Source organism: Filicampus tigris, chromosome 10 (genome assembly GCF_054856515.1).
Source record: "Filicampus tigris isolate MCC_2025a chromosome 10, RoL_Ftig_1.0, whole genome shotgun sequence".
NCBI classification, from domain to species: domain Eukaryota; kingdom Metazoa; phylum Chordata; class Actinopteri; order Syngnathiformes; family Syngnathidae; genus Filicampus; species Filicampus tigris.
Window position 1 is genome coordinate 14,979,717 of NC_141226.1, and position 18,106 is coordinate 14,997,822.

At 41.3% G+C, this 18,106-nt stretch overlaps 2 protein-coding genes across 10 annotated transcripts in view; both read left to right on the forward strand.

Moving 5' to 3' along the window:
* Nucleotides 1–6,201: 6,201 nt before the first annotated feature.
* Nucleotides 6,202–13,722, forward strand: tfa (transferrin-a). Of its 3 annotated transcripts, XM_086043940.1 has the most exons (18): nt 6,202–6,220; nt 7,270–7,391; nt 7,776–7,927; nt 8,064–8,166; nt 8,576–8,767; nt 8,857–8,986; nt 9,057–9,112; nt 9,358–9,521; nt 9,711–9,864; nt 9,934–10,094; nt 10,856–10,952; nt 11,023–11,043; nt 11,262–11,426; nt 11,884–12,034; nt 12,769–12,836; nt 12,911–13,092; nt 13,213–13,405; nt 13,494–13,722. In XM_086043940.1, the coding sequence occupies exons 2-18, from the start codon at nt 7,337–7,339 to the stop codon at nt 13,538–13,540; spliced, it is 2,091 nt and encodes a 696-aa protein (XP_085900066.1). In that variant the 5' UTR covers nt 6,202–6,220; nt 7,270–7,336; the 3' UTR covers nt 13,541–13,722. The 3 variants fall into 3 exon arrangements, with proteins under 3 accessions (XP_085900066.1, XP_085900064.1, XP_085900065.1); XM_086043938.1 differs by having other exon boundaries at nt 9,711–10,094; XM_086043939.1 differs by lacking the exon at nt 6,202–6,220 and having other exon boundaries at nt 7,779–7,927; nt 9,711–10,094.
* A 2,067-nt stretch (nt 13,723–15,789) lies between these two features.
* The window catches only part of eif4g1a (eukaryotic translation initiation factor 4 gamma, 1a), a 28,677-nt gene continuing 26,360 nt past the window's right edge, over nt 15,790–18,106 (forward strand). For 4 of the 7 annotated variants that reach the window (XM_086042620.1, XM_086042622.1, XM_086042621.1 and 1 more), the window contains exon 1: nt 15,790–16,260. The gene's annotated coding sequence lies outside the window, so the exon portion shown is untranslated. The remainder of the gene's footprint in view (nt 16,261–18,106) is intronic. The other 3 variants (XM_086042624.1, XM_086042626.1, XM_086042627.1) reach the window with 1 other exon arrangement.

Genomic DNA, 18,106 nt, shown 5'->3' on the forward strand with positions numbered 1-18,106 from the left:
TCATAAATAAAATAGGTGCAAAGAAGCAAACAGCCATGAAAGATGAAGGTTGGAATCATCATTAAAAACACAGTGAAGTTTTGAAAACGTTTTTGAAATGTCTCGTGCCAGGGGATCAAAATCAAGATTTTTTTTTTTAATCTAATCCTCTGTTTAGATTATGCTGAAAGTTAGTGGGATCTCAGAATAATGCAAAAAATGTTTTCTTAAAACTGTCTTGATAATTAATTATCAATTAATTATAAATAATATATATAAATAATAATATAAATAATTTCAAAACATGTTTTAATATCTAACACCTCACATTTTTGCCATGTATTTCTATCAATTCACCAAATTAAATCCACTTTAAAGTCCTGATAAAGTGAAATTCAAATTGTCTTGCAAATTTGACACACCACAAAGAAGAATGCCGTTTAACAACCCTGCCAAATTTGAATGGTAAAAATACAACCTCACTAAGCATGTAGAACGAGCTTTTAAAATTATGGAAAAAAAAAAATCAAGCCATTGTGTCTGCTATCGAATGCTGTAGGTGTCTGCCGAATGTGCTGAAACCACACTCCGCTCATCTGTAAATTTGGAATTTATTACCAGTACTCAGCCCTCCCCTGAAAAATGGATGCTACTCATCTCACATCTTGTTTGAGCTGCAAAGTATCTCTGCCTAAAGCCTCTGATGAATGGAATATATTCCACGGCGCAACGAGGCACTCTACAGCGCCCACACTTAATGAAATGCACCAGCTCTTCCTTTTTTTTTTCTTTAAATGTTTTTATTTGTTATTATCATGTAACACATTTTTCACTAATATTCAGTCTAAACTGGAATTTTAAAAAGGGAGCACATACTATACCTCCTACTCTGGCTTCCTTTTCAGCTCTGGTTCTTTTTAAAGTGCTATATAAATCAATTGAGTTGTTGAGAATCTATTACGATAATCAATAATCACCATAGAAATTGTAGACTCTTAGTTTCTTTGTAAGCGTGCAAACTTACTGATTCAGCAGATGGTTGAATAATTATATCCCCACACTGTAATATTGGCTCACAATTTCTGCTCGATAAAGCGTGTTCAAAGTGCTGTTTTAGATCAATAATTACCCGTTTGCGTGTTCCAACAGCAGACAAGGTTGTCCTGCTTTTTAGACCTCACTGTTAAAGAGATTGTCTTTTTTTCAGACATTGACATGCATCTGTACAAATAGACGAGGACTTGACCCCTCACTGTGCAGAAATGACCGTGTTGGTGGAGTGAACAAAAGGTGTTTTAGGCCAAGTGAGACCGCCAACCAGCACCTTATATAACGCAACTTCAAAACACCATTCAAGTGCAACATGTGGGATAAACATTTGGAACTCTAAATCGATTAATTAGGCCGGGGTGTTTTCATCACATCATAGTTATGGGTTCCCTCAGGTTGGGTTACAATTTTGAAACCACCTACACACCCCTGTTCAAATGCCAGATTTTGTGAGGTTTCTCCTGACTTAAACCTAAGATGTGACAACAAAAATGTCTGGAAAAGCCTACTGGAATAACTGAACTTTATTTCAGGTTAATCACAGGCACTTTAAATCGAGGCAGGTGCGTACTGACTCCTATTTAACATGAGTAGGGTCTGCACAATTATGCATTGTCTCAGTTGTTTATTTTTACTGAAACACTCCTTCTGTGGCATTCGCCTTACGCGTGCAAAAAAACCTCATAGCCAAAGCGGACGTCCCGCTATAAAAAATGACAACGTTGCTGAAATGGATAAAGAAATCAAATGAATGGATCAATATGGTAGAAACCTCTGACCCCGTTCAACGGGGGTCTCATTGCGTAAACGACTGTTGACTTTTGACCTGTTGGCTATTTCTCCAAATTATGTCAATGGAAGTTAATGTTTAGTGGGGACACACTGCCACTTTTTTACATAAGTCATGGTTGTGCAAGGGAAGCCATTTTATGTCTGGTTTGGTTACAACTATTCTGGTATTCTGGGGATGGCTGGAAAAAACCGGTAGGCACGGGTTTGGCAAGAAATGGGTGCAATGTTTTAATGGTGATGGCATAAATCAGTGTTGGAGTGGTCATCTCCCTACCCAGAAGTTATTGCTTCAATCCCCAGCCCTTGTGACCATGTCGAAGTGTCCATGAGCAAAATACTGAACCCCCAGTTGCTCCTGATTGTTCGCCATCAGAGGGTTAATGAGAACTCAGACTGAAGCGCTTTTAGTGCCTTATACAAGTGAAAAGACCATTTACCATAAATGTGTCAGACCCCTCACCATGCAATCATGGGAACAATCGCAAAGTCTTTGACTTGATTACGTACGTCTCAGAAAGATTTTCCGCAATGATTATCTCGTCTCGGGTGTTTTAAAAGTGATTTTTATTCCTGATATGCTCAGAAAACTTTGGAGGCTGACAATTGAACTGTTAATCCTGTTCAATAATTTACAGTGAAAGATCCAACACCGAGTTGGACTGAGCTACGGATTTGCGTGACTGTGATATAAAATGAAATGATAGCCAATTAAGTACGGTACACACATTTGATAATGGATGGATGGATTATTGAAGGATCTTGTCCGGCTACATACATACCAAAAATAGGGCCAAATTTAAAGGTCTTCCTGCCATTATGATCGAAGTCAACAAAGGGCTGATTATCGGATCTGTGTAAACAATCACCCTGAGTGATTATCGTGTGTCAAGACTAAAGGCTTTTTCACACTGAATTAAGCAACACACAGCGTGCCGTCGACAAACCCATTCATGGTGTCGCGATGCGCTACAAGGGTTTAAGGACAGAACACCTAGCAAGAGACAATGACTAAGCTAGGCTAACTTATCTGATCTGGTAACTACATTGGGGTGGAAAACTCAAACAAAAGTTACTCAAGATATCTGGAGTAACTATATCCTGTATGATATTGTCTACGATTCTACTAATAACACTGCTACTACTGTGGATAACATAACTGTAAGCGCATTAAGCAGAGATGCTGATGTTCTTTCTCACAATGTGTAGGGTCGCTCACATTAAAACTGAGAGTAATAAATGTCGGTATGTGTGTATCTAACTGTAGAAGAGATTACGCCTTGCTGGGGATTTTTGAATCACGTAATCAAGTGTTGATTTTGTGGGAAACTATCCAACTGAAGCACATGACTCACCTTCCACCTTTGCACTCACTCCCATACATGCAAAAGTCCTGAGTAGCATTCCTGTTTACCAGAACAACACGTTTCCTCTGCAGCTGTAGCAATGCTGTTCAGTAGTTTAGACGTCAGCAAATCCAATGTTGTTTAGGTTTTTTTTTTTTTTTGTTCCAGCACAGAAGAGCACCAGTCATAGATACCCATTGCAACGGGAAAGCACGTGGTGGCAGTGGTACGAATGACACAATATAGTTGATTCAATATAAATCAATCCTTCTGACATTTCTTATGAGGTCTAAAATGCTTGGTTTCTTGGGCAATTTTCCTAAAAGTTGCAATTTGTTTGTTTTTTTTTTTTTGCTCAAAACCTCATTTGTCCACAATTAAGTAAGTTTTTTTCTACAAATCTTAAGTGAATTTTCACAAAAGATGTTTGAAAAACAACAGATATTTACAAATGTGTATATTCTTTATTGAAAAAAGATATTTAGCACACAATCTCTCGACATCTGGAATTCAATCAAATATGACAGTAACAGACTTATTCTCAATGTGGCTCCTTAATGCTTCTTCTTTCTGGTAGACTGCAGCTAAACTTTTTTGTTTTAAGCTGATGATAACCCAGAATGGCTCGTCCATTGATGACTTTCTCTCTCGGGGATCTTCTCATAACTGGGTGGTCACTAACAGACAGTGGGATGTTGATAGTTTCACAGATCTGACAAGAAAGCGATAAACGACTTTTTTCGCCATCTGCGTGCCTTGATAAAAAGTAATACCACGTCATCAGCCTGTACTGTGAAATTACAGATGGGCAACATATCACATTTTCAAAACAATTTGTGAATGTTGTTAGGAACATGTGAAAACATATGATTTATTACGCTGCGTTTAGAACACTATATTTTACCCCTGCTTTTGTACAGGAGGTCCAGATATTGGTTTGCACGGTCCTGTGCCGTGTTTTTAGTTGGTAAATGCTTCACGTTTTCTCTGCTGCGCGTCTCTCTGGCGTCAACATTCCCCATCGCCTGAAACCGGATGTGATGTGGGGATTTTCTTCCTTGTGAATTCAGCTACCATTACCAGTTGCGATCGCAACGTCGCAAAATCCTGGAGGGACTGATAAATAACACACATTGTTCAACGCATTTGCTGACTTGACTGGAATTCAGAAAATGCTCAAATCACACAACACAAAATCACACACACCACAACGCACATCTCAAGATAATTACTCTGGACAATCTTTTAGAAGCATCTGATAATCAGACCTTTGCTGACGTTAAACAGTGGGGAGGAAAATGATTACATTATAGGTATGTGTGTACTCTGCTTAACATACGATTGTTGGCCCGATCATTTTCTGAACGTATCAGGGTGGAAAATCACTCTGAGCACACACCACACCATAGGATAATTGCGCATAATCTTTTAGCGACATCTAATAATCAGGTTTTTGCTCATCTTGAGTGAAATTCGGAAGAGAAAAGCTCTCTGTAATACATCGCACTAACACAGGATGATCTCTCAGGATAACCTTTTGGAGGCATGCGATCGGGCTTTGTCTGATTTTGATCGGAAGGGGTCGATAATCTCAAATTAGGTCAAATGATTGGCATGTGTGCAATCTTTGTAATATTTATGATTGTCAGGCCCAGATGTTTTCCCTACACATCAGGAAGGAAATAAAAACTCAACACACCACACGCCACCTTATAACAGTTCGGGACATCCGGTAATTGGGTTTTCTACTAACGATTGGAATTTGGAAGGAACACACACCACACCAGAGTCTAATTGCTCAGGATAATCTGTTAGCGACATCTCCTAAACGGGCCTTGGCTGACTTTGATCGGATCTGAAAATTCGGCTTGATTTTTCCTCGTGTGTAATCTACATAACATTTAAAATTGTCATGCTCACATGTTTTCGTGACAGATCAGGGAGGGGGAAAAAAACACTCATCACAGCACAATCACTCAGAATAATCTTTTAGTAACATCCTAAAACCGGGACCTTCTTCAAAAGGTGATTGGTTTTACTTTGAGTTTGGTAATTAGTAAATACTTTGTAATTTGATATTTAGTATAGAGAAGCAGGAACTATTGTCTGTAAAAATGGTCTCGACATTCTGACCTCACCTCTTCGTTATGCTCAAAGTCTTCGAACATGAACACACCAAAAAGAGGTCAACAACATCATAAGTACTATTTTGTCGTGGTTATCATAATCCCAGTGCAAACATTCCAATGTTGAAACATCTAATGGGACGTCGGGAAAACCCAAACGTATTGTGAAACGTATCTGGGGTGATTTTCCAATATTTGTTCATGGAAAACAAAGCGGGAAGTGTTAGTATTTGAATTTACCAAAGTGACCATGTGAACCTCTCCTCTTGTCTTGAGTGATGTTGGCACGGTAAACATAGACATATGTTAACACAACCTTTCATGAGTTGACTGCGTTAATAATACAAAGTTCGGTTTAGTATCATCTTACCTGTTACCATTCTCTCCATACACAATGCAACTTCGAGTACATTCCTCAGTCCTTATTTCACTCCTCATTAGAATGAGTCGAGTCATATGTCAGATGATGATGAATCATATCCATTTAAATGGATCCAGTTAATAATGTAATTATGGCATTTAATTGAAAATTTGTAGTAAGACTAATGATTTTTATGACAATCAGTCAGTTCTGACAGGCTAATGTAACTAGGAAATAATGGCATTAATACATTGTTTAAAATACATGAATTAAATGCGAATATTTAGGAAATACAATACTTATTTTGGGGGCAGTTGCAATATTGGAAATCAAACCTAGTGAGGATAAGCGGTTCAGATAATGGATGGATTGAAGTATTTATTAATCTTGCGTGCAGCTATGATGCTCTCCCGCAATTCCTCTGGCCACCACTAGAAGCGCCCTTCCCTTCTTGTCCTACCAGTACCTGTGGTCAATTAGAAATCAGGTGGGCCAAGAAGATATAGCAATTAGTAGTTCTCTCTTCTCTGCTCTTCACTAGTGGCACTCAGAACAAGACAAAGTTGTTGGTAAGGTCGTTTTGCTTTTTTTGTCAAAAGGTTTGCTTGTTTTTCCACAGCTGCCCCAATTCTTGCTTAACTAGCATGCTGGAGCATTTCTTATTTTAGTGGTTTGAGTTTGGGCTGGTAGACACCACATGGTAGACAATGTATTGCTTGTTTGTTTTTTTTTTGTTTTGTTTTTCTTTCTCCTTTTTTTAGGCTAGGGAGGACAACACTTGTTACGTCAACTTGCGGTTTGGTATTTGGTACTGTTTGTGTCACACGCTGAAATTAACGGCATTCTTGAGGAAAAAAATTTTGGGGTTGACTTTTACTTTAAGCTAAGTGGAATCCAGTTTGGCATTCAACTAATGGCTAGGTTGACAAATTTATTATAACTATAGTGCAAATCTCATTGTTTCGAGTGTAACTAAACATTGAGCTGATTAGCATTCACTTAATTTGGGAATTTCCGTATGAAATTGATAAGTTGCCTAATTGTACCAAAATGGCTAATTTTCAATGTCATTTTTTAAAAATGTCTTTTGGATGGAAATATTTATCTAATTGACATTTACATTTGACACTTGGGTTTACAGTATATCAAAGCTGATGTGTGAAAAAGTGACTTAAAGATTCACACCAGCTTTTAAACGTTTGAGGCTAAATGCTTTTTTTTCCCCTCCCCCCAGCATGAGCTGCTTTGCAAATGGTACCCTGTAGTTTGTTTGGTCCAGTGCTCACCCAAGTTATTCCTTGACTTGAATTTTTTTGGTGGGACAAAAAGCTTGTGGACGTTTCCTCACCCCCTTATGCATCTGGCGTCCTTTTGTTGCAGTATTATTTTTTTGCCACTCATCAAATCTCGTTGCCTTCCATTATCAATTGTCATACTATGCATGCATAAAAATCAGTCCACAAAGTCTGATGCAGAATGTGTATTAAGTTCCTTTAATCATTTGTCCTTGTGTGTAATGGGCAAATCACACAAAGGTACACACACCCAGTGAGGAAATTGAGCAAACATGTCATTTATCCACCCCCTCCTCCTCCTCCTCCTCCTCCTCCTCCTCCAGCCTTGAGTGTGGCTATAAAAGGACGCTCTGACTGCAGCTTACTCTGCTGACCCGGAGACTGTCCACCATGAAGCATCTCCTCTCGTCACTTCTGCGCTCTACGCTGCTGCTCGGCCACTTGGGTAAATGGCAATATCTTAGATATAAAAACATTTATTCACCAGTCTTTATCCACGTTTTAGTATCCTCTGATTAAATGGCATACTAGTACATGGGCATTAATCTGGATATCGAGGAAAGCAACTTGGTGCGCAAATGGGCTTTAGACTCTTATTTGTAATGGATTTTCACTACTAGTGCACAATTTAACCTTACTACTAAACTGTGCTGCACTAGTCACACTACTAGACCTAACTAGTGTATGACGTTTTTAGCATCATAATCCTGCGCAAGGGTCATATTGGTAAACTGTCATCACTAGTACTGTAGGCTTGCACTGCTTATACTACACACTATGCACTACTTTGCTTTGTTGTACTGTACATGCTCAACTGTTATTTTTGCAGTAGCTGTTGTGCTGTCGGCCCCTGCCGAGCATGTGAGGTGGTGCGTGAAGTCGGACGTGGAGCACCAGAAGTGTTTGGCGCTGGCCACTAAGGCGCCTGTGTTCTCCTGTGTCAAGAGATCGGACTCTTTGGGATGCATCAATGCCATTCATGTTAGTGTTGCTATCGAATATTGATTGATATTCTAAACAGCATGGTGATCTATTGTTTGGAACAGCTGCCTCAAAGTTGAAAGTGGCCAATGATGTTCCATTTTACAGGATTTTTTTTCTATTTTTCTCTGGACAGGAGGGTACAGCAGATGCAATCACATTGGATGGAGGAGACATCTACACCGCTGGACTGGAGAACTTCAAACTCCATCCCATAATTGCTGAGGACTATGGTGCCAGTAAGTCACTAAACAGTCAACAACAGTCTTTCATTAAATAGGTAGTCAACGCAAACATTTTTTTTTTTCAAGAACATGTTCTATGCAAGCCCACTAGTTGAAACAGGGCATTCTGATAAATATTGCGTTTGTGGAATAAGTGTTAATCCACTCGTTTTTAGCCATCTCTGGGGGCGGCCATTTTGTCTTCTGTCGACCGAAAATCACAACTGCTCACAACGACCAATCACGGCTCAGATTCAGAAAACAGGTCAGCCGTGATTGGTCGTTGTGGGCAGTTGTGATGTCCTTTTCAGTCGACAGAAGACAAAATGGCCGCCCCTAGAGATGTTTCTGTAGAATGGCATCTTTTTATCTTATGCCTTCATTTTTCAGTTAACATGAAATCATTTTTATTCAATCTGCTCAGAATCGGATAGCTGCTACTTTGCCGTCGCTGTGGTTAAGAAGGGCACTGGGTTTGGCATCGAAGACCTGCAAGGGAAGAGATCCTGCCACACTGGCTTTGAAAAATCTGCCGGCTGGAACATCCCAATTGGAACCCTCATTAAGTTGGGTGTGCTGAAGTGGAGAGGCATTGACGATGAAGCTATTGAGTCTGGTGAGTGATAGCAATGGTTAGTGAATACTAGACCAGATTTAAGACTTTTTAAAAAATTTTTAATTATTTTATTTATTTTTTTGGCACAGCTGTGGGTAACTTCTTCTCTAAGAGCTGTGCCCCTGGAGCAGAAAAGGGTTCCCAACTGTGTAAAGGCTGCAAGGGAGACTGCTCACGGTCTCATAATGAACCTTACTATGACTATGGTGGCGCATTCCAGTAAGCAAAACAATTTTCACTGAGTCTACCGGTCCATTTATGCACAATCTTGATTAAAATCTGTTACAAGGTGCCTGGTAGAAAATGCCGGCGATGTGGCGTTTGTCAAGCATCTTACTGTACCAGGTCAGTTCCTTCTATTCAATCATATTTAAAGCTGTAAGCAAAAAAAAAAAAAAAATCTAAAATTAGTATCTCCCTACTCCAAATTGGGAGTCATTTGGGACCTAAACAGAAGAGTGAGAAATTGGCAAAATGTTGAACATGACTTTAACTACTGTCAATATTTTTTTTTTTTTATCAGGACCAGAAATGTATAGTAAAAAGGATATCTGCTGAATTGTAGTGACTATTTTTTGTTCTCCTTAAAGACAACATGAAGGCTGACTATGAGCTACTGTGCATGGACAACACCAGAGCACCCATTGACAACTACAAACAATGCCACCTGGCCAGGGTACCAGCTCATGCCGTGGTCACCCGCCGAGATCCACAGCTGGCGGAGTTGATCTGGAATAGCCTCACCGCAGTGCAGGTAATATGCACATCTGATTTGAGAAATTATTTCGTGGGTTGAGTTATAGTCATAAGGCACACGCAGGGCCTGCCACTCCACTGTATTGTACTGGGCTCAGGAAATGCAACCAAATCCTGGGGTGGGGGGTGTATGGGGGGGAAAGGGAATGCTTCACTTTTCCTAACTTCTGTTTTTATTTTAAAACAGGGCTTTAACCTGTTCTCTTCTGAAGCATATGCACCTGCCAAGAATCTGATGTTCAAAGACTCCACTGAAAAACTGGTCAGGTTGCCTGCCAACACAGACTCTTTCCTGTATCTGGGTGCCAGCTACTTGAGCATCGTGCGCTCCCTGAACAAAGGTAACGACAAATGTGATCATCACGCTCAAATGAACACTTTGAGATCATTTTTGCATCGTTTCCTTGCAGAGGTCCTTGCTGCTGGCTCAAAAGCGATCAAGTGGTGTTCCGTGGGCCTGAGCGAGACTCGGAAATGTGACAAATGGAGCATTAACAGCTTAGTGGACAATGAAAACAAAATTCTGTGCCAGACTGCCCCTTCTGTGGAAGATTGCCTGAAGATGATCATGGTAAGATGACAAATCTGTGTATCCTGGTGAGAATGTATACAAATTTAAAATGTCTGTAAAATATTCTCAGTAGCTCACCCAGGCAAGTTAAAAAGAATCCACCCGCTTTTAGCCATCTCCGGGGGCGGCCATTTTGTCACTTCAGTCGACTGAAAATGACATCACAGTTGCGTAGGCCTCAGGTAACGACCAATCACGGTTGACCTGTTTTCTGAAGATGAGCCGTGATCGGTCATTAGCCAATGAGCCATGAGCAGTTGTGATGTCAACAGAAGTGACAAAATGGCCGACCCCTGAGATGGCTAAAAAGGGGTGGATTTCTGCTGCTTAACTCATATTGCACAACCGCAATATTAATCAGAATGCCGTGTTTCAACTAGTGGACCGTCATATTATATAGAACATATTCTGGAAAAAATAATGTTTGGGCTGATGTCTACAATGAGGCAGTCAGGTGCTTTGATTTATGTCACCATTGTATTCGAATTCTCAGGTTCTGAAATAGGGAATTTGGCCAAATGAGCTTTAATCAGAAGCAGGTATACATGACAGATGGGGAAACATTATTTTTTTTAATGAACCCTCATCCCATTGCATCTATTGAGCAGAGCATCGAGTCAGTTTGACCAGTGTGGGAATTCTCATTAAGACTCCCTCACATAACTGGGTTACATGTCCATCATAATGGGACACGTGAACGTTTGTCAAACCATGCTCGAAATTGAACAGGTAATCAAACAATTTCATTTGTTACTGTATAGAGCAAAGAGGCAGATGCAATGGCAGTGGATGGAGGAGAGGTGTACACAGCTGGGCAGTGCGGTCTGGTTCCAGTCATGGTGGAGCAGTACGATGAAGGTATTTTTTAATTACCCACTCGCCCCGCGCCCCCACATCACCTAACACTCTGTACCTTTTCTCTCCACAGTCAAGTGCAAAGCGGCTGGAGGTAAATCAATTTTTCTAATTTGCTTGTCTTTGTTGGGGTCTCAGGTGGTGCTCTTAGTTGAGTTTAGATGAGAAATGGACACAGCTAAGACTGGTTGTTAGCCATTCACAGGGCATTTGCACTTAAGGACAAGTCAATTTCAATTAACTTAACTTGCATGTTTTTGGAATGTCTTTTTTTAACAATAAAATGAACGAATTGGGCGTGTGTGTGTATAGCCTCAGCCTCCTCCTATTATGCTGTCGCCGTGGTGAAGAAGGGTTCTGGGGTGACCTGGGCCAACCTGAAGGGGAAGAAGTCCTGCCACACAGGCTTTGGCAGAACTGCCGGCTGGAACATTCCCATGGGTAAAATCCACAAACAGACTGGAGACTGCAACTTCAGTAAGTACACTTATGTAAAAACAATGCAATGTATGACTGTAAATTCCAATTAGAATTAGTTTCTGGACTCGTACGCACAACGTGTATACAGGTGAAATGCATTAATGCTAACTTTGAATGGTACACATTTCAAAATTTGTCAATGCTGGTGTATAATCAGTCACACCCAAAGGTTTTATTGAATATCTTAACAGAACTAAAATGTGAGATTCCACAATTTGGGAGTTGAAATAGTGTTCTGACTGCGCTTTTGATCAACACAAGAGTAACAATTACACTGGGAACACAATTGAGTTAGGTCTGACAGCTGTTTAATTTTTGGCTGCAGAATCAAAACCTGATCTTTGTTAGTTTTTTTTTTTTAGCTATAGGGTCCGCGTATTATGAAATGTATGTAAATAAAACACTAAGACAAGTTGCCAAATATCCATCGCAATGCTTTGTCCCGTGTCCTCAGGCAATTTCTTCAGCAGCGGCTGCGCCCCTGGATCTCCGGCCGGCTCACCGTTCTGCTCTCAGTGCGCAGGCAGCGGCAAAACTGTGGATGACAACGCAAAGTGCCAAGCTAGTCTCGAGGAGAGGTACTACGGCTATGATGGGGCCTTTAGGTAAGCTCTTAACAGTTCAGCTATGAAGAAATAATCAGGCAAAGGGTCAGTCTGTCTACTTGCTATCGCCCTTGTCCTCAAAGGGGGTTATTCAATGAAGCTGTGGCTGCGGTCTAGCAAAATTGACTTTTGGAGAGAAGCAGTGACTGGTTTGGCTTTTGTCAAATGAAAATACATGCATCCTGGACTGATTGCGAGGCACAGGCAAATGAGCTTTCACTCATGGTTTTAGTCTTAAAGCGGATGTCAACGCAAACGTATGTTTTTCAAGAATATGTTCTATGCAAGCCCACTAGGGCTAAACAGGGCATTCTGATAAATATTGCGTTTGTGGAATAAGTGTTAATCCACTCGTTTTTAGCCATCTCCGGGGGCGGCCATTTTGTCCTCTGTCGACCGAAAATGACATCACAACTGCTCACAACGACCAATCACGGCTCAGATTCAGAAAACAGGTCAGCCGTGATTGGTCGTTGTGAGCAGTTGTGATGTCATTTCCGGTCGACAGAAGACAAAATGGCCGCCCCCGTAGATGGCTAAAAACGAATGCATTTTGCTGCTTAATTTATATTCCACAAACGCAAAATTAATCAGAATCCCGTGTTTCAACTAGTGGGCCTGCTGGGAACATAATCTTGAAAAAAATATGTTGGGCTGACTTCCGCTTTATGCTACCATGTATCTTTTTGAAATGAGGGCAGAAGTCAAGAATCCCTGTATTTTCTGCTTTTCAGATGTCTTGTCGAGGGTGCTGGTGACGTGGCCTTCATTAAACACTCAATTGTTGCAGCAAACAGCGACGGTAACGTTAACACTCAACCCTCCTCACAATCACAGTACCATAGCTGGTCACGTCATATTTTTGCTCAATTACAGGAAAGGGTGCACCGTGGGCCGCTAACGTCTTGAGCAGCGACTATCAGCTGATTTGCCCCAACAAGGATCCAGTGGAGGTCACAGAGTTTGAGGCTTGCCATCTGGCGATCACCCCAGCACACGCCGTTGTGACCCGTCCAGAGGACCGCAACGAAGTTGTCACCATTCTTCAGGAACAGCAGGTTAGGAAGAACTTGATCGCCTTGTAACTGTTCTTGCAAGTAGTGCAGAAGGTTAGTGCAATTTGAGGATGGGAGACACTGCTGATTTTTTTTTTTTTTTCCCCCCCCTCCTATTGCTAGACCCGGTTCGGAAGGAGCGGCACCGATGCCAACTTTAAAATGTTTGAGGCTGCACCTGAGAAGAATTTGCTTTTCAAAGACTCCACCCAGTGTCTCCAAGAGGTTCCACCTGGATCTGATTATAAGAGCTTCTTGCAAGAAGATTATCTGAATGCTATGACCTCACTGAGGCAGTGCAGCGACTCCACTCCAGGTTTGGATGTTTTTTGTTTTATCTATTTATTTTTTTGCTTATGTAGTCTAATCTTAGAAAAATAAGTGTTTCTCTTTTCCTTCCTCAGATTTGGAGAGACTGTGCACTTCCCACACCTGTCAGCAGACAAACTAGATGCATGGCTCAAACTACTTATCCACGATTCCCAGACACATTGTCCGTTTTGTCTCATCTCAGCAGCCACTTAGAAATCACTTCGAAATCCTTACGCAAATCACTAAAGACATTCACAAGCTGTTCCAGTAACTTTTGTTTTTCTAACACTTAATTCATTAAATAAAAGCCTTTTCAATGCCTTGCAGACTCTTTTTATTTCTGAATAATTACCAGAAAGTACATTATTGTCAACCTACTGGTTAAGTTATTCAATTTTGCTTATTTTTGCTCTCCACTTGCGTAAGCTTGCACAATCTAAGAAAATAGTTGACTGGAATTTTGAGTGAGCTAGTACATTGAGATTTGTGTACATAAAAAATCAAGTGTCCCCCTTTGGATCATAGTACAATCTGTTCTAAAGCTACTCAATAAAAGCAGAAAAAAAAAATCAGGCATTACCAAGTGTCAATACCGAATAGTGCGTTGTTGTACTGAACCGAGTGGGGTTTTTTTTCAATTTCGTAAGACACTTCACTGAGGATCTGTCGTTCTCGGTGGCAGGGAGGTAACTTCTGTGATCTTGCTCGATTTGACTGGATGCTCCTTAAAATCTCGCATTCACCCCATTTGAAAACCACTGGGCTACTGGCTAGTTAGTTTAGGTACTTGAAAACATGTCTCAGGCTAATGCGGAGGGGTGTTGAATGAAATGAGAATTTCTTTTAAAGGGGGAGTTTGCAGTTTTAAAACGGCAAGAATAGCAAGAGCCTCGCTCAATTCACTAATCCCTCCTTTGTCCAAAGCCACACCCATCATGCACTGTAAACTGTAAACGAGCAGGTGTTAGCCACAGAATGTTTGTTGGCAACACATGGACACAATCTACTGTAGGCTATTTATCTTCTGAAGAATTGCTATATGAATCACACTGAGTTCTGGGCAGTACAAGCAAGCCCTGCTGCATCCAAGCAGGAAAGTGTTATGAATTAAGTTTTTATGCTACGCCCCAAGTGCAGGGGCAAAGCCAGAACATGGCTAATGGGTGGGCCTGGAAAAATCAGGGTAGGCCTAAATATTTCTCTCACTGAGCACAATCCACCTATCTCGACACAACGTATATTCAAATAAAACGATCAACTGAATAATGTGAAGTTCAGATATTTAGACAGCCACAAGTGTGTCATTCTTAATATTCAATAAAATAAAAAACACAAATTCAAAAATAATGTAATAATTTAACAAAAATGTAATAGTATATATATTTTTTCATGAATCTCACTGGGTAGATTGACAGACTGCCCACCCATGGCTCATTTTTTTGGTCTTTTAAATAAAAGTTACTAGCTACATAATTATGCTGAGCTTCTACACTGTTAGAAAAGGCCAAGTAAACACCTTTTCAGTAAACACATTTATGTAAAAAGACAATAAATGGGGTTCCGCCATTGACCTGAATTGGAAGGAATTCATTTTGTTTTGCTGAATGCGGAATTCAAACTGGTGATGATGAACCTTGTTACATTGTAATGTGAAACTTGCTACAATAAATTGTGAAATATAATACAAGATTTATTTTGGTGGCTCTTTCTAACCGGGAATTAAGACACCTGGTTCACCAAAGCCCCCTCTCTCCCCGTGTGGCTGCCACGCCTCTTTCATGACTTTGTCCCAAAGCATCTAAACTTCAGACCCTAACCAAATCACACATTTTTACCGTTTGCACATTAAACTAAAACGTTGCAACTACAAATTTCTCTCCCCAACCCCAGTGCAGAACTACATGTGTTTGGCCGACCACTGCTGGTTTCTGGAGAAAGTGGGCGTGTGTTTACTCGGCGGGGGCGGTACGGGGCATTATTACGTAACAATGTCAGAACACCTGTCGTTTTCTTCGGTTGAGTGGGGCTGGTGCTTAGAGAGGAGGAAAGAGCAGAAATTCTCGAAGATGGATGAATGGAGGGAAACACCACTTTGGGATGTTTTTGATGAGGAAAAGGCATTTTAACACGACTAAATGCTCAAAAATTGGATTCAGCATGATACATCTCCTTTAAGGGGGTTAGATGAATGTCAAGACACAAATTAAAGTTGTATCTGAAGGCACCACTGTATGACAAAACGTGTTTTCAAATGGCACACTAACATTTTATTTTAATTTCATGAGAATAATATGTCTCGCAAACAGTACTGTACTAGATTTCGGGCTCTGCTGCCGAGCCCTCGTCACGTGACGGAGGCACCGGCCTCCTTTCATTTACCCCGGAAGTGATCCAGGCGGCTAGGCGGCGCACGCACCCGAGTAGCAGGGCACGGCGGCACCGGCTTCCTCGGCACTCAACGTCGCGCACTATGGCGTCGCTCTGAGTTCACTCACACGGCAGTTGTGTACATACCAAACCGGCAATCCGTCACCATCGGCGCCTTGATAATGGACCTCCGGTCCAGGGGCTTTTTTCGGGGCCATCGGAATCACCAGTAGTACTCGTCAAGGACGAAATTGTTTGATTTGTAAGCACTGTCGCTGTTGCACGCCCCGGGATTTCATCAAGTGACAGGAGTAGAGCCGGTTAGCCGGAGTTAGCTGGCTAAGTCAGTAGCCAAAGAAGGGCATCTTGGTTTGTGTTGGACCGGAGGGAAAAAAGGCACCGGGGAGGAACAGTATCACCAATCCCACAGAGGACCCGACGAGAGGCCGACTCCCGGGTTGCAATCCAGCACCTCCTTCACACGTTAACACGGTAAGAATTCCATTCGAGTTGAAAATGTTCGCCCGGGCTTCATTTTGTCTAGCCGCGTTCGAACAAGGCCCCATGCCGGCTGTCAGCCCGCCGTAGATTTTACGAGCGAAGCCTGCCAATCTATAAAAAATATATATTTTTTAATGTTTAAATGTGGCGTGCTTGTACTTTGTTGTCTAGCTGCTCTCGATGTGCGGATTGTGAGGGAGCTTTGAGCTAATCACGACCACCATTAGCCGCATTACAGCCACGGGGTTCTCCTTGCTAATCTTCAGATGGTTGCCACCCTTTAGGCTCCACGCCATGTACTTTCGCTCTTTTACTACGCCGAAACGACGATTTCTCGCCACTTTTGACGTGAACCGACTCATAATTGGCTTTCTTGTTCGATTTCGTGTTTTAGGGCGAAAATGTTTAATTAAAAAATAATTGTAAAATTGCCCCGGATTTAATGTGCTCATGGAGCCGGCCGGGGCCTGTAATGAAATCCACTTGACACACAGTTGCGGCGCTAACGCTGAAGGCTAACGTTGACCCACGATAGTTTCACTCAATGTCGACGGTTGGAGCACTATTCCGAATTCCGGCACATCTTGATGTTGGTTAAAAGCAATACAATATCAGTATTGGCTGCGTTCGGGTGCATTTTTCGGCGAATTAGTGCGGACCACTAGGACCGGCCACGTAGCATAACCCAAGCAAAAATGTCTCTTGACAGTGGGACACGTATCTTTAGCCCGGCTGCTACTTTCTCCGTCAGTTCTCACTGCCAATGATGACCTACTCTTTTAAGTAGCTTCACATTTTTGTTTTAACTTCACCGTAGGTGTCCCAAAACTTATTTTGCTGGAGATACTGAGCAACCGAGTGATGATTAACCGTGAGTTTCCTTGAAAAGAACGTGGCGCTAGCTAATGCTAACGTCAGTCGCCGTATTAGCAAGTGATGTCAAGACAATTCGAGAATTAAACTGCAAACTATGTTCAAGTTATGATTTCGCATTCCCTCTATCCCCTCTCCCTCTAAAAGTACACACATAGGTCGCTGTAATTTTTGGGGTGTTAAAGCACAGGCCAGTGACACTGAAAATGAGCTTTGACCTCAGGTGTCCATTTTCTCCAATTCCCCCCCCGCCCCGACCACTGGTGACATAACAAACTCAACTACAGAGTCCACAGTCTCTTTACAATTAAAACGAAATTTGTTAACTACAGAATGTTAATGTCAGTGGATTTCAAATATTTTAATCATGTTCAATTCGTGTGCACTTGAACAAAGTATTAAACAGAGGGTGTCCACCAAGTCTCTTTACAGCTGACGAAAATACTACAAAAGCAGTTGTTGAGAGGTTAATCATCCAAGTTTTTAATCACGTCGCATTTTGCACTCAATTTAGATTATGGTGTGGTCACGCTCTTTACATTTAATTAATGTATTACAAAAGTCTCTCGAGGTCTGTTGATCAGATTTGTTTCTATGTACTCAGTGAGGTACATAGTGAGGTCTGTATGTCTGTGTCTTCCCAAATCAAACATTTCCAGACTGGTTGGTGGATTGCAAGAGATGGCCCAATTCCCAGACCACCTTGTTCACCAGTTTCAACTCCCTTGAACTGTCTACTGTACATGGTGTTTTAAAGATAACTGGGACAAATGCTGTTGCTTCCATTGAAATTGAGCACCGTCTTGATGTGCTTTGTGCAACTAATGGTTTTGGTGATATAGAGGAAGGGCTGAACGATTTAGAAAAATAATGTAATTACATTTTCTTTATTCCTTAATATTACGATTGTGTTCCCCCCCCCCCAAGATCCTCTTCTCATTTATTTTTAACAAGCACAAACAAT

Excerpts from the sequence above, each read along its gene's own strand:
- tfa (XM_086043938.1), top strand. The coding sequence starts at position 7,337 with ATGAAGCATCTCCTCTCGTCACTTCTGCGCTCTACGCTGCTGCTCGGC. Across the intron at positions 9,522-9,710 it reads ATAGCCTCACCGCAGTGCAG|GGCTTTAACCTGTTCTCTTC; the intron begins GTAATATGCACA and ends ATTTTAAAACAG. Across the intron at positions 11,044-11,261 it reads CAAGTGCAAAGCGGCTGGAG|CCTCAGCCTCCTCCTATTAT; the intron begins GTAAATCAATTT and ends GTGTGTGTATAG.